This window comes from Varanus komodoensis, unplaced genomic scaffold (genome assembly GCF_004798865.1).
Source record: "Varanus komodoensis strain SLA01 unplaced genomic scaffold, ASM479886v1 scaffold2, whole genome shotgun sequence".
NCBI lineage: Eukaryota > Metazoa > Chordata > Lepidosauria > Squamata > Varanidae > Varanus > Varanus komodoensis.
In genome coordinates, this window is record NW_025335568.1 from 36,010,770 (window position 1) to 36,027,707 (window position 16,938).

At 39.5% G+C, this 16,938-nt stretch overlaps 1 protein-coding gene across 10 annotated transcripts in view; it reads right to left on the minus strand.

Annotated features, from left to right (window-relative positions):
• ARHGEF7 (Rho guanine nucleotide exchange factor 7) overlaps window positions 1-16,938 on the minus strand; it is a 93,949-nt gene that overhangs the window by 62,342 nt on the left and 14,669 nt on the right. For all 10 annotated transcript variants that reach the window (XR_006414642.1, XM_044429553.1, XM_044429547.1 and 7 more), the window contains exons 2-6: window positions 15,823-15,909; window positions 5,859-5,943; window positions 4,146-4,276; window positions 2,765-2,966; window positions 1,207-1,295 (exon numbers count right to left, since the gene is read on the minus strand). Coding sequence is in view for 9 of the 10 variants with exons in the window: in XM_044429553.1 (XP_044285488.1) it covers window positions 1,207-1,295; window positions 2,765-2,966; window positions 4,146-4,276; window positions 5,859-5,943; window positions 15,823-15,909 (594 nt within the window). In the remaining variant the exon portion in view is untranslated. The remainder of the gene's footprint in view (window positions 1-1,206; window positions 1,296-2,764; window positions 2,967-4,145; window positions 4,277-5,858; window positions 5,944-15,822; window positions 15,910-16,938) is intronic.

Sequence of the window (16,938 nt, forward strand, 5' to 3'; positions counted from 1 at the left end):
TCAAATTGGTTCTTCACTGATGTAGAAAAGCTCCCTTTAATTCAGAAGTTCTCGATTTTCTACCCCCAAGGCACACTTAAGTGAAGTGAAAATTACTGAGATTCATCAGAAATGAAAGGGCCTTGTCCATTCAATTAACCCACCATGATTTAATATGTCATCTATTCCTGATGATACACAAATCTTCCATGATACACATACATAAAGGAGGGAAGACTCAACAACAGGGGAAGGAAATAGATATTAATATTGCCTCACTTTGACAAAAACTGTCTTACAACCATTTTCCCAAAAAACTATACTGCAATTCAGCAGCTGTACCAATAACTCAGTTATATTGCACAGAGCTGCAACCTTTCCTGGAGGTGCATGTAATTACATCTTAAATTTCAATTTGGTTCTGTTCACCGGTTGGACGCATGAGCTACCTTCTGTTGATGGAAAGGCTCTGCTCATAGCGGGTAGCTCCCCAACCATTTGGGAGGGATTCTCCCAATCCACAGTTCATGCCATTCAGCATGGTCCCGTAACCCTTTGTGTAGCATTTTCGGGGGCAAGGAAAGAGACTGCTGTGAAGAGGGAGGGTGGGGCAGTACACACCTAAATTTGGCGCCAATCTAACGGTAGTTTAAGGTGTCTTGCACAAACGAAACATCTTGTCTACATTCGGCAAGCAAACTGAAAGCACTGATACAAAATTAGTAAATTTCTTAGTCTCTGTCTTCTAGATAAGCATGTTTATAGACATGTTAACATATTTTGCATATATAAAAATGTGAGATTCTATATTAGTGTGAATGGTGTCCGGTCTCTCAGAAAGCAACTGCTATTTAAGGCTCAGTCTTTTCACTTCAGTATTTAGCTTCTAATTATTTAATCAGACCTGTAAAATGTGTGAGTCTCCAAGTCATGCTTAGTGGAATTCCAGACACTTGGTTTGTTACCTGCCTTGAAGTACAACAACAGAAGTTGTTGTCAAGCATTCAGGCTCACCACAACACATGGCTGGCGAGTTTTGTACATCCTGGCTACAAGTCTGCATGCATGGCTAAGTACTCTTTTCCTTCCTGCAGTTTCATTCTTTTTGGAAAAAGAACAACATCTTTAGGGTGTTATTTAATCTTTAATCTCAGTATTATAGCCTCAAGGAAGAAGCAACTCTTACGTGATGCACATCAAATTAAGACTCGAAATAAAAACACTCACCACATTATAATAACTTTTGCTAAGAGCAGATGTATCAAATCCTTTTGGAGGACTCTTCAGAGTACCCGATTTGGGGGAAACAGGTTTTTCTGAAATATAAAATGTTTTAGCAATAGAATGCAATTGCATAGCCCAAGCACTAGAGGTCAAAACAAGAGGCTTCCTCATGCACTTATGATGAGATGCAGTCATATTTATTACTATTTACTGACAAGCACCAAGAGTGCATTGGACCCATTCAGAGGATTTTATCTTCGCTCAATAAGCCAAAACATAAGCAAACAATTGTCTGAGTGCTGTATCCTTGTGCCGCACCTTCACTCTTCCTTCTCATCATAATACAGTAAGCCAAAAAGTTCCCCCTTGCATTCCAGCTGGGAAACTATAGATTCTACTTTTGGAACAAGCCGTGGTCCTAAGCCACAGTCTGAAGTTAGTTTTAAGATCCTGGCTTGACACAGACTAAGTAATCATAGTTTCCTAAACTGGATGTAATAAGAAAGAATGGTCAAAGGAAAGCATGCTGAGAAGGGGAAGGGACCATGGGTTGTAAGGTTCATTCATAACTCTTTAAGTCAAGGAACAATTGTCCAAACACAATCAAGAGCAACCAGCAGAAAACATTTCAGAAGTCAGAATCTTAAAAACACACTATAATACGTTTTCTGGGATAAAAAAAACAATGCTATCTTACATGAGGGGATAAATGCATATAAGAATCATAGAACTTCCAAAATAACTTTCATGGGACTTGTAACTCTAAAAATTGGGTAAATGATATGAACTGGGCAACTTATGAAGCTGTTTCTCAAAATATCAGGGAAACTAGTTGCATAAAGATGAACACAAGGAAGATCAAAGGCAATTAAGCCAATAGCAAAGCACCATAAAATATTGGGACATTTTCCTTTTTACAAAGGCAGATTTTAAAAGCACCTGTATAATTCTGAATGATTTATTCCTCCCAAATTGCACAAGCTTACAGTCTTCTATATTGGCAAAAACACCCAAATAAACTTTGCCTTTCATTTCTCAGGTTAAAAATACAATTTGCTGCATATTTCTCAGTCCACAGAATTCAAGACTTATTATAGCCACCATCTGGTGTATTTTCTTTAAATCAAGGATAGGATCCGCATCTTACATCATCTGCAACATTCCAAATATCCTTGGACTATCTTCAGGACAAGAAAGGTGGCAGATTGTAAACTGGACAGAAGAACTGGAGGAGTGATTAACTTTTAAAGAGAGGTGCCAGGGCTTGTGTCTACCTAGAAGCCACACTTCCAAGTTTCCAATCTCCTATATGCATGAAGAAATTATCTATGTCTGTAAGCAACATCCATGAGCAGGTGTCTACACATGCACTGGAGTTCTCAGAATGAAGAATCCAATGCAGCATTCTGCTGTTGTGTAGTATAAATTAGACTGAAAAATTCATACATGTTATTTATATGAGTGGAGATACACTGCACAATCATATACCTTACATATTATACAAATGTTCCATCAAGAATATACAACTATACACTTCAGACAACAGGAACTAGTAACTCACCATTTGATTTTACTTCTCGTACATAATTACTAGGAAACCAGCCTGTCTTGCCGTTGTGAGTGCCTTCCCACCAGCCTCCTTCTTCGACTCTTGTAACATGGATAATATCTCCTTTTGTAAAAGAAAGTTCATCTTCATTGGTCTGTTGAAAATTAAATTTTGCTCTTACCACCAATTGCTGGTTGCTGTTGTCTGTCATATCCTGAAAGTGAGAAGACCAGAGAAATGCAAAGTTTCAGGTACTTTTCCAAACAACACAAAATAGTTTGATAACATTTCACAAAGGTGTTAAAATAGTTGTTGTAGTTGCCTGTATGTATGATACTATCATACTAATAGCAATAAATAAAATAAGCATATCTTATTTCAGTATTTAGAACCGGTGTTCTTCTTTCATGTATTGTTCATAGTATTTATTGCTGTCACCTAGTTGTAAGTTTTAGACTTCCAGACAAGGTTTTTATTGTGCAATTACCTTGCCTCATTCATGAAATTTTACAAATGTACAAGGCATTCTTGTTTTCCATTTGAAATCCTCCCTGTTTTCCAGCTGCCTCTTTCATCCTTTTTCACACCAGAAAAAATACTTTTAAGAAGGGAAAGACAGAATAGCTGCATGTCTTTTGACTGCTAGAACCATCCCTCTGGGAGGACCCTTATTAGCTTAATCCAATCTGCTGTCCAAATGGAACCAGTTGTTTCACCTAGGCCAACTTGGTCACTGAACCTTAATTGGCCTGTATCAGTACAGCATCAAATGCAGGAGAACCTGCACAGAAAAAAAACACAACACAAAAACAGAAAGAAAAAAAGGATGATTTAACTCCCTACTTAGGACTACTTTAAGACAGTCTGTGCAAGGATGTCCCTTCAGTATAACAATTTAAACTTGAAAACAGCATCTCATAAGAAATGGGGTAATTAGAAGACTGTGAGCTGTTTACAATATATCAGTTCTTTGCTCTTTGGACACATTCCAACAAACTGAAGCACACTTAAGCTCACTGATTTTAAAGGGCTTTAAACTTTACTGCAGCCTTATCCAACCTAGTGCTCTCCAGATCTTTTGGACTTAAAATTCCCATCAGCTGTAGCCAGCATGGAATGCTAGAAGTTGCAGTCCAAAACATAAGGAAGGCACTAGGGCTGGGAAAGGCCACTCATTGCACTGGCTTGTTGATTCTGATGCATGACTGTGCAAGATCTGAAAGCCAATCTCAAAACAGCACCCAAAACTTTAAAGCCTCACATACTTATGCTAGCGATAGGTGAGAAAGTAAGTATGAAATATCTGTGAATCTGAGTCATGCTTCCCACTTTGCAGCATTAATTAAAGAGAGTGAAAGCAGAAAAGAGCAATCAAAAATGGGTCAGCACTTACCAGACTTCGATACTGGCCCTGAAAAAGTTTTGAAGTTCTACTATGTAGAGACTGGGATCCTAAGGAATCAAAAGACTTTATTCGATGAGATGATGGCCTTGCACACACAGAGTCACTTCCTAGGCCAATGTCTGAAAAGAGAACCATGAAATACTAGACTTTCAAAAAGGCATGCAAACACACATAAAACGCACAATAGAAATGCACATTTAAACTCTATTTGCTAAACATTTATTTGATTCATACAGCACCTTTACAACAAGGAAATCATGTTCAGAGTATCTAACAAGAAAACCCAACATTTTAAAAACTTAGTTAAAATAATCATAACACAAATAAATTAAAATACTCAGTAAGAATAAAAACTGCACCCAGCCCAACACACTAGTCCCTGTGTTACTGTTTATTTATATTTATTTATTGGATTTTTATCCTGCTGCATTAGCCAATAAGGCTCCCTGAGCATAATAGTTCTGTTACGTGTTTAATGCACGTATTACATTGTTTTGATATGAATGTTTAGATTGTAATTTTGCATTTCTTATATATACTGCTTAGAAATCTTAGGATATCAAGCAGCACATAAGTGGTTTAAATCAATCAATCAAATGTATGCTGCATCTGTGTGCGGGCCTCCCAGTGGGATGAGCCAAGGAATCCCAGACACATGGGGGAGGAGAGATGCTCCAAGGAACATAAAAATGAGAGTGCTAAGCACAAAATGCATAGGTTGCAAGTTTTTCAGGAGTCTAAAGCTATTTAAGTGTACACACCAGCACTCCTACACAGGGCAGCTGAACATCTGTCTTCAGCGGGAACATCTCTGTCATAGAAATTAAAAGGCCTCTCCACACAATCCAGCACTCTAAGGCCTCTAGAACCAGACAGTCACAGAGTCCTTCTGTCTCCCTGACGACAAAGACACTCTCTTTGTTTGGAGTGAAGTGCCTAGAACCCCGATTATCACAACAAATGCAAGGATGCAGAAAAAACTGCTACGACGACTAAAAATCATATGAACTCGCTATTAGTGACTTCTCGGTTATCATTAGTTAACTCTGTGCTCCCTTCCCATTTTGGATTAGAAATCATGAAATTGTTCTAGGTGTTCTCACAAAATGGTTGGCATGGGAAAGCTTACCTATTCATAGTTTGGCTGCCATGGTTGACAAGGCTGATTACTAATTACCCATTTTCCAGAAAGTTACATAACATGCCTGAAAAACTAAGTACAAGACTGAGGAGGGAACCTGCCTAATAAAATCGGCTGTTTTGAACCCTCACCTTTCAGCTCCAACGCTAATTAGATGAGTTTCAGAAATAAGCCACTTTGCCAAGAAACTACATAACCTACTTTTAAGACAGAAGCAGGGTCTGATTATGCTCATACAAACACACACAGTTATGCTCATACACAGGCAAAATGCATACCCACATAACACACCCACATAAAAACTCACATCCACACAAAAAATACCACACAAATACACACAGCCGCATACCAATACCAGAACACAACCAGCTCACATAAGCACCCACAAAAACAAAACATACACAGCACACAAATTACTTCACACCTTCTCAAGATCCTCCAAGATGCTTCCTGCCACTGCCTACAGCACCCCCTGGCAATCTGTACCACAGGCTTAACTCTTTATTTTTTCCCTGTATTACTAGATCCATTTTGAAGCCTATCCAACGGATCCTACTTACCTGCTGTTACTTTATTTAGCGCAACTAAGGAGCTGAGCACCTTGCTGAAGTTCTGTCCTTGATAGAGATCATTTGCATCAAATGTCTAAAGAAATAAAACATATTAAGTCACACCTGGAAGAAAACCAATGCAAGTTAAAAACAAACAAACAAACTCCTTTTTTCAAATATCTCATCTACCTTTTAGGAGGAGAATATTTTATATACTCCCACAGTGTGTACACAAAGTGTGGCAATCAGCCGCACTTTGCACTGGCTACGTAAGTCTTTTAATGCTCTGGTCCAAATTAAGGTGCTGGCAAAGTTTTGAATGGCCAAAACGTGCAAATCTCAGAGGACAACTTTTTTCATGAGTACCTTCCCAAGCTCTCAGATAGTTTGGAAAGGTTCTGTTTTATGTACCCTTTTTATACAGCTGAGATCTGTCCATGGCACATGGGCAGGCATTCTGTGTTAAAGCACCCTTTTGAGAAATGCATTTTCAAGGGGTCCACCTGGCTCTTTCCATCTTGCAAAGGCACATAAAACTGTTCCAGTTAACTGTTCTCCTAACAGGCTGAAGAACCAGAGATGTGAAAGCAGACAATAGAAAAAGTTAGGTTGTACACCTTGAAAAAGCTGCATGTTGCTTAGACTAGAGACAACTAGGGTCAAATTCCTGCTCAGCTATAAAGCTTATTGATGAGCTCTGACCATTGTTTCTCAGATTTACCTGCCTTGCAGACTTGTTGTAAGCGAGCCTACCTTGTAGGTTTATTATAAGGAAAAGCAGGCTGAACAGGAATATACAACTCCTCATGCTCTTTGGATAAAATATAATTAATAATTATAAGCAATTCCAACCAAAAATAGTTAACCTGTTTCCTCTCTGTTAATTCTGTTAAGTCTGTGGTGTTATTGTTTTTTATTTTGTAAGTCACAGCAGAAAAGTGGAAACTAGAAATATAAAATGAAAACCAAAAAAAGACAAGTCTTTAACACTTACTTTCTTCAAAAGAAAGTTAAGAAGTTGTTTAATTTTTAGTTTTTTTCCTAAAATATATGCAACCTGCTCTTATATCCAGATGTGATGACTGCTAACCAAAATGTACATCTCCCAAATATCAGTGGAATTTATTCCAAAGTGTGTGGGCACAGCCATTTTGATTCATATAAGCTTGGGAGGCCCAGCAAAGTCAGGAGTGAGTTCAGAGTAAACATGTACAGAATCAAGCTGTCAATGACATTTGAGAACAGATGTTGACCTCATCCAAACACTATTAAACAAAGGGTTTTTTCACACTGAGGATTCAGTGAGATTGTGTTTAATGGGTAGAGATTTAAATTTGCCTTCATGAAAAATTGTAGCTTAGTTACTTTGTAACTCTTTAAAAGGTTCAGTTTACCTCCCATTTTTCATTTTCTCCCACATTAAAAACTGTCATATACAGCACAACCCACAGCTAAAATGTTTGGGTGTTCTCACAAAAGCCCATCTGTGAAAAAGGATTTGCATGTACATGGGGGTGAGGGGGAGGAAACTAAATGGGAAGCCTTTTGTTCCACCTCTAGTTACAGGAGAACACTTTCTGCCCTAATCAGAGGAGACGCAGCATGGTATGACCCATGCGTATATAGTCCATGAGCAGGAAAGCAGAGACTATAAAGAATGATTTTAAAACAGTATGGGACTAGTACAGTGAGTTGAACTTCACTGGTTCTATAGCAATTTGACTGCGCTCAATACACCACACCTTTTTACTCTAACATGGGCTCCATATCTGAAGAAAGGTGAAAGTGCAAATGAAATCAAAAGTACTGAAGCCTTTTAAGTAAATGCAACTTTCATGAAAATGTGTTTTGGATTTCAAAAATGTACATGACAGGGATAATTAAAATAGTATTTTGTTTTATTTGTGAATATTGGCTTCACAAATACCAGCAAAGTATTAACCAAAACATTTCATGATTTCTAAAAAAGAAACAAATCAGTCATTACTAATACAATATATAAAATAAGGAAAGCCAACATTTTACAAACTCTTCCAAGTAACTGTTCATAATCATTATTTTGCAAAGACAGAGATGTGAAAAGCATAGTGTACTTCAGAGCCACCAAAAAGGATTTTCTATGAGTTGGATTCAGATTTGATCTTTCTTAGAGTAGGCTAGAATCAGGGGGATCCAGGTTAGCCCTGACTAATTTAGATCCCACTGATTTCAATAGTCCTACTATAAGCAAAACAAAGTCTGCATCAAACCCTCTGACTTTAAATAGCATGCTTACTGTACTGCACCCAGGGAGCATTAAATACTAGTCGCTCCTGAAAAACCACTCAGAATAAGAATACTTAATTTCACTATGCTGGTAGTATTTTGTTTTTACAAAACTGAAGAGCAGTAGTGGCACTCAGCCACCCTTTACCTGGCCCAAGAAGCCTCTGGGGTGCCCTGCTCATTTTCTACAGTGCAGAACAAAGACCTTTATAGATGTTCCAAGAATCACCTATACTCAGGGCAGATATACATTATCTGAGAATACTTCAGATTCCTCTAGAACCATTCATATTATAGATTCTCCATTGCAAAACATTGCTTAATCTACGCATGTGTACATATATCACACATTCATACACTTTCTCAAGTATGCTATAATAAAAGGGGGCCGCGCCTACACCTTTGCTGTTGGCAACAGTCCTCAGTTCTCCACATCTCCAGAATGAACAGGCAGGAAGACAGAAATGGACATCCACAGCTGAGACTTGAGCACTGCACGTGTATGCCCAAAATCCAGAAGCAGTGAAATGCCTTCAATGATGTTTAAAAGGATTTATTTTTCTTTAAAGTTAAAATTAGTTTATTTCTTAAAAAATCCAAATATTCCCAACCACATAAATCTTAAGAAAATCTTGAACAAGACAGAAGCATAAAAATTAGTTTCCTAGATTCATGGACTTTTTTTCTTTTTTTACAGCAGCACTAGGGTTGACGGTAGAGATATACTAAAATTTATTGTTAAAATGATAAATTAGAATAAAAAATGTCCATAATGCATACATAATAACAGAACCTAGATTTTAAAATAGGATTTAGACTCACCTTCATTGTGGACTCTCAAGCAAAAAAGTTGCCTATCAAAAGCAGTATTTTAAAAGAAGTCAAGAAAACAGGAAGTTAAGAGGCTTATGTTTCCTGCCAGACTGAGACTATCTGGGATACTGGAAGCAAGCTGATTGGCTCATCCCAACAAGTACATCACCACTCATATACTGCACCTAGTCTGCATGAGTCAACAGGAAACTGAACAATAGGATGAAATAAAGGGTAGGGAAAGAGTAGTTTGAGTATGTAATAGTTTTATGGAAGTGGTTTCATGTCATATGGAGAATTTTCTTTACATATAACAGTAATCAGACACCAGAGTTAAAAATTAACTAATTCTTGACTGCTTAGGGTAAATCTTCCCCATCCCTGCATTAGGCAGAGAGAGGTGGCTGTCTCACACCACCAAGGAATTGGAGAGCAGAATTGTATATGCCATATGTACCCCTCCCTCCCATGTTCTCTAGGTTAGCCTGCTACTCTTAATGGTGAAGCTGTGCTGCTCTCCCTTTCAACTTCTGTATGTGGACTGGAAGAGAGAGCTACATCATGTATTAATTTCAGTTAGCAGAAATCTCTGGGGCTGGCCTTGCACCAAGTACAAATGTTATAAGCCCCAATATAACCAAAATATCAAAATATTGTTGCCATAATTATATGGTAGTTTGAAAGACCAGCTCACAGATGGGGTTTTTTTTAGGGTCAATGCCATCACCCAAGTTAATATTTTGACATACTGCCCACTTCAATAAATGTTGAACATACTAGATCATGGAATATAACAATTCTGAAAAATGTTTGTTCCCAGAAGTGCTGTGTGGCTGTAGTATTTCAACAACCACCTTTCATAATTATACTCTTTCCGCTGCTGCTAAAGCTGGATTTGTAGGACAAATCTCTCCAGAGATGCTTCAAAGTCTCAAAAAGTCAAGCTGCAGAAATGCAATTTCTAAGTACAATTGACCTAATTTTAAACAAATCAACCAACACCAGTGGCCTGTTATCATTAGTGTAAAGAGTGCATTAAAAAAATCTATAATGCTCTTGAAGCATTTCTAGGAAGTTTATAAAAACAAAATACAAACATAACTTAGCCATCATATTATAGAGTTTACTTATACATTAAGGGTGCAATTCTATGCATTTTATAACAGAAAAAGTCCTACAACTTCGAGCGCTATAACATGTTGTAACAGTAAATCCTAGATGCTACTGAAATATGAGTAACTGTGGCCAAAACCAAGCTTGAAACCAGACTGAAATGGGTCCAGATAATACATCTCATTCAAGTGTGCCAGTTGAACCATCCACAGGAGCTGATAATGGCTGTGCAAAAAGGTGACATTAGCAACAAGCCAATCACCACCAGAAAAGGGTAGATAGCATACCCAACAGCAACTCAGAGTCAAACCTTATAATAACCATGAGTCTATCCCAAGTTATATTTGTCTCACACATTTACAGAAATTGAATGTGATGCTCTATTATTGAAAGGATGCTGATCTGGGAGGTGAGACAACTGTTGTAATGGAAAGATCACAACAGGGGAGGGGAATAGAAGTACTATTAGACTGCCCCACCCCAGACCCTGACAGAATCCTCATGGTAATAGAGGACTATTCTGCTGACATGGCTGTTGAACTCTCTGGAATGTGAAAATGGACAGGCTGTAGACAGGGAGAACAAGGAGTCCTGTTAGGTGTGCTTTTATTAAATTAATTAATAACTTCTCTAAGTCTTCCTGGTTACTTGGTTTATGGAAGATCAGTTAAACAAGAATAACTGCTAGGGTCCAAACTTGAACTTGGACTAAATCCAACCAAACACAGGCTAAGGGTGAATCCTGTACAGGAGGGCACACAAATGAGAAGTATGAGGTATTCCTAGATTGTTAATCAGAAGAAGAATGAGAGCCATGCAAGTAATATAGCATGCTCCTCTTGCAATTCCTGAATTAAACAACCCAGGATTAGCTGTTCCGGGTTGTTTGATCTGCAAACCATCATCTATTTCCTGTGGTTGTATAAGGACAAAGGATTTTCACCACACTGCAAATGTTAATCTGCTCACTGATTAACAATGTAATTATCACTGTACTTTTTTGCACTTCACTTCCCTACTGACGATGCAGATTGCATCCCCCCTCCCCCGCTCTCCTCATGCTTTGCGGAACTGATGGAAGTTCAACTTAAACATCCTAAGCGTTGTGGTCAAAAACATGTGGAGGGCACCAGGTTGTGCAGAACCAACCTAAGTATTGTTATTTCAACATTTACAAAATCTCAAAAACGTGAGTGGGGGAAGTAGTAAATTGTAGCATATAGTTTCTGTAATAAAACAACAACAAACCCTGGCATGGATATACCAAAGAAAATGCTTTTTTCCTAGCAGTTACAGTTTCAATCTGGTCAAATTCAAATATGAGAGCAGGGAATGTTACTAAGCACTGTAATTAAATGTGTTGCTTTACACCATCATTTCACTGTTTCATGTGATATTAAAAATGTGTTATAAAGCAGGAGTGCAGATACTTCAGGGCTGCTTGATCTAATTTGTTGTTTTAAGCAGAACCCCGTGATTCATCAGCTAGAGTTTCACCCATTTAGGGCTAAGCAACATGTTATGGTACTGACACAGCATGAAGTTGAGCTTTGTTTTATTTTTTTACTTTGTTTTATTTTTTTTAGTAGTACAGGTGCCCTACTTCACTCCAGCAGGGAGGGTTGAAATTTTCTTGGCCCATAATTTTCCCCAAAATCTGCCTCCCAGGAGTGATTAAAGTATGGGAAAAAACATCCCCCTTAAAGTCAAGGAAGGAGATTTCAGGGGGAAACTGTGGTGGGGGAGGGGAGTTTAATTTTCCCCTGTGGAAATGCGTCCCTGAGCTAAATTAGGGTTGTGCACACTTACAGCTAAGGCTAGTCTTGGCAATTAGCACAACAAGCAGTTTGGCTCTTAAAAATAAGTAAGTGGAGTCCTAGAATTTGTCTTGAGGACCAGAAATTAATGGAGCTTACGTATTGTCCTTCCGCAGAAAAATCTACTGGTTCATTGCAGTTTTTGCTGAACAAGTGGAAATCAGAAATCCTTTCTGACTGTCTATAAATCACACCATATCCATCAGTATATCCAGATCTACCTTCTACCCACCTCTGCTGTAAAGAATCCCAGCTAAACATGATCTCACCAGATGCAGAAAACTCTTTAACAAACCATATTACTGAGGTTACAAAAACTGGGCCTATTTTGTCATCAGTTAAATGGTTGGACACCTATTCCTGATGGGTTCATTGGTCAAGGAATACTTTCAAGTCTCCAGCAAAGTCAGTGCTCAATAACTTTTCTGCCATTTCTCCTGCCCACATCCCAATCAAGAATTCCATTACTTCTGGCCCATTTCAATTTTAAAGCTCTCAAGCAATAACCAATTCATATTCATACTATCATATACAAGCAGAAAAATATAAATGACCCAGAGAGTGAACAAGCTTCCAGTCCACTCAAGTGCATGTTTACTTGGAAACAAGTCCCAAACACATGAGCATAGAACTGTAGTCTCAAGATAGACACATTTCTGAAATAATAAGTCTATTATTTGGATGGTACCACTGGATTATAGTTCATGTCTCACATAATTAAATGCTCTTCCATACTTCCAATTATTTTTACAATCCCTACACAGAGAAAATCAGATGCCAGAAAAAAGGCTAGGCTAAAATCCCTTTTCTTGCTTTCTATTTTTCTATGTAGAGATTATTCCTCCCTCTGCCTGCCTCCCAATACTGAAGAACATTTAGTAATGTGTGGTCCTGGCAATAGTCCAGTGGTAACAGTCCAGCTACCATTCAATGGGAATTAAACTAGACTCAAAATGAGTTTGAACTTATTCTGGGTTCCCAAAGAACCTTGAGAACTATAATTCTGTGAGAGTATCTAGCTACCTATAACAAAGCATCCTCAGCACCTTCAACCCAACTACAGCTCCCAGGATAATTTGGGCTAAATCATAACAGTTACAGAGCAGTATAGGTTTGCAGTGTAATTATGTTTACCTAGTCACATCTTCCATTTAACCTCCTGTGGCAATTCAGTTCAAATTATTTAGCAGAAATTCCCATGTCATGTAGTTGAGTCCATTTTGAATTTTTACTTTAATGACCAGAAATTCATTTTTAAAGCTTAGGTACACTTTCAACTTTCCCCTCTCAAAAGATCTTATTGTACTAATATTTCATTCCCAGCTTTAAATTGGACTATGCCAGGGAACTAAAACTTTCAGATTTCTACTGAAGCTCTTAAAATTTTCCACTCTTCCTCAAATAAGTTTTAAAAATGACGCATTTTACAGTCTTTCAGCATTCTCTGAGCTTGTTGCTGTTATAATAAGTAACATTCTTTCTATTTTTAAAATATATTTCAACTAGCAATTTTAAAGTTTCAGAAAGACTTCTTCACAGAAAGACAAGTACAGGCAAGGAAATAAAACAAGCTAACAGAGGTGATCAAATATAGTGATCAACTAATACTGTCTTAACGTAGTAACATGTGTAGTACTGATGGCCCTATAATTAGCATTTAAGATAGTTTATCAGAATTACTTTACAGGTAGGATGTTGTATATTCCTCCACACCGTGTATATAATTAAACCATTTTATAAAACCCAGATTTTATAAAACAAAAGATAAGCATGCGGGTGCTATCTTAACCTTGGGTAAAGAATGTTAGATTCAACTGACCCAATTTTCTACAGTTGTTCATAGGCCCATTTCAACAAGTCTGTTAAAAAAAGAACTACAGAATTCATATAAAGAAGGCTGGTAATGCAACTGATCGAGTGAGCAAAATCTAGATCACTTATGGCACAATCACCCTTTTCAAAATATAATGAAATTTACTCAGTATGACAGCTATCAAATGTTACATCTACTGGTCACATTCAAGTTAGATTGTGGAATCAAGAAAACTTACAAAACTCAAGGCAAAGTATTATTCCAAGTAACTGTATAAAAGAAAATAAGTTCCAGGGGGTGGTGGTGGGGAGTTCATTATTAACCACCTGTGAGTCAGCAATGTGTTGTCATTGCCAAGAGAAAGAAAACGCTCCTGTATACTTGGAAGTACAAGAGCAGCACACACAGAGAAGGTACATGTTGCATTCTTATTGGTACTATTGTACTTGTTATTACACACGAATAAAGGTACAATAATGCTGTGAAGAATCCAAACAGCAGCAACCAAAAGGGCTAAACACATTAAAAGAGACTAAAGAAGCAAAGGCTTCACCTAAGACTTGGAGTAGCATAAATCAATGCAGAGAACAATTCAAAGTACAAATGTCAAACCTGCAACCATACTAACACCACCCAACAGCTGACAGAGAGATCACTAGATATGATAAAAAATACTATCTGCAGAAATCTCTGCAGGTGAAACTGTAGGGCCCAAAACAGGAGGCTCCATGGATGTGTTGGGTGTAACAGTGGGTCTGAAGGATACAAAGCAATTCGTTCCCAAAGTATCTCTCAAAAGGGCCACGAGTTTCACTCATCCTGGTACTAACCTTATCAATTTTCGTCCCACTGGTGTCAATGGGATGGAACCCTGGGAGGGGGGCATTTAAATAAAAAACAAAAAAGCTACCCCCCACCACTTTCATCATCTAATCAGCAAGATATAGAAAGTAGCACTAGCTCCATCATGGATTCTCCCCAACCAAGTTCTATAAGTCTGTTCTGTAATGCTACAGCCTGTGATACTTACTGAGAAGTAAGAACCAATGAACCCAATGGGGCTTTAAAACAAACATGCACAGCATTGGGATGAGTCAAGTGTGTGTTATCTAAACTGGGGCTCCCTCCTTGTTGCTCTTTAACAAGCCAAGTTTTGAAAGAACAAGCCCTGGTTTTGCCATCATGGCTTATTAAGGATGCCACAAGCTAGGATGTGGATGACATGGTAAGCTTCCTATTTCTGTTTAGTTCAGTAAGCTTGTAGGAGAGAGAAAACAAGAAAAGCTGAAGAGCTGCATGCATTAGCACACAGTTTGTTCACAGTAAGCCAGGATTTTCTGGAATTCTGACTTACTCTTGCATAAATACTCCACACAGTTTTTAAAAACCCCGATATTAAGGAACTATGAATACAGACTTCAAACTAGTCACACTGAATATAGAAACAAATCAGTTAAAACTTGGGAAATGTGTATTCAGATGTCCTGATGCTTTAATTTTATCTCAGGGCAACTGCAGAGGGTGGGAGGAAACACTTCTGAATTTGATCAGATCACCAACACTAAGAAAAAGGAAGTTAATCTTATACTCCAATCCAACTACCTCCCTAACTGCTATTAACTCACAACTGGAAATATACAGTTGTCTTATCCAGAGGGATGAATAGCAAAGAGAGATTGCAAAAATTCAGGGGTGGGGTGGGGAGCTAAAGGCCCACTTGTGTTTGAGTGCACCTAGAACTTCAAATAATACAGAAAATATAAATATGGCCACACCAACTCCCCTCCCCACCCGACTGGGGCCTTGAGGTGTTGGGCTGGGAATGCTGGAAGTTGCAGGTACATCTAGGGAACATCTGGTTAGGGAAGGCCAGACTACACGGATAAGAATATGCCAAGCAATTATGTGGGCAAAAACCATGGCATGAGCACTGATTTGCAGAGGAGAGCTATCTGTGCATAAAGGGAAGCTTTAAGAGCAGGTTAGGGCTACCCAGCAGTCAGGCTTAAGCTCCGGCTCCCTCACTTTAATTCATTCCTTACTGGCATGCGTTCTCCAAGTGCTAGTCCTCACAGCACGCACCCCACCCCCGCACCCGAGGGATACAGGAGAGCCACCTCCGTGCTTTCCTTTGCCCACCCCATTTCCTCACCTCCAGGCGAAGGGTGGCGCCGCATGCCCGAAGGAACTCGCGGATATTGCTCAGGCACTCGCTCTCCGTGCGGGGCTCCGGATAGACCTGCAGGAGGAGAAGGGGCTCTATCAGTTTCGAGGGAATGAGTTCAGTCCTAGGAAGAGAGCTACGCAAGACCGCCCCCCCCCCCCGCCCCGCTCTCCCCAGACGCACCCTCCGTGAGGTCCGAAGTCACCCCCAGCCCCTCTCCTCCTCGCTCGGGAGGCTGCCTTGGAAGCAGCTTTGGATTTGCTTCGCCCGTGACGGGAGAGTTTGAACCAGGAAGTAAACACAGCAGCAGGAAATGGCGTGTGAGGCGGCGAGGGAAGTCCTCGGGCCCCGCTCCGAGGCAAGTTTCGCGCCCCCCCCGCCCCCCTTCGTTGGAGCAAATATCTCCCACCTCCGCCGCGCCTCTGCAGGAAAGGGGAGCCGAGCAGTTGCGTGACCAAGCGGCAAACAAAGGCGGAGGCGGTTCCTCTCGCGCCCCCGTTCTGCTGCAAGCTCACGAGCAGCGAGGCTGAACTGGAGAGCCAGACCCGGGTTGCAGTGGGAAGCCCCGGCGCCCGTTGTCTGTCTTACTGCTGCTGCCTGTTCCTTCTTCGTCTTTCTCCACTACCTGGGCTTGAATCACAGCATTAGAATAGCAACAGGGATGCCTCCAAACAGGATCGCCTACAGCATGCAGCAATGCCATTCAAATCCTAATGAGCCGCAAGCAGCGCTGGGCAAGTAACTAAAGCGAGTAGGATTTGCAGAGCAAGTAACTATAGGTGACTCGAGAAAGGGAGACAAGTCCCACTCTGCAGGAAGGCAACCGAAAAAAAGTAATTCTATCCCCAACCCCAACAGCACTCCGCCTGTCTAAAGATTCCAAGTATATCTGAAGAGTGATACCAAACAGAACTTGTGTCCCATCGCAACTCTCCACCCTCCTCCTTCCACCTTAAACATTCTGAATTTCTCAAATAAAACCTACTGATCTTGCCTAACTTCCCAATGTATTTGCAAAGGGCACATCTTACATTTCCTTCAGCTAGAAGTGGGTAAATGCAATAATTCTGATGTCACATTTGCAACTTCTGACTGCAAACCAGG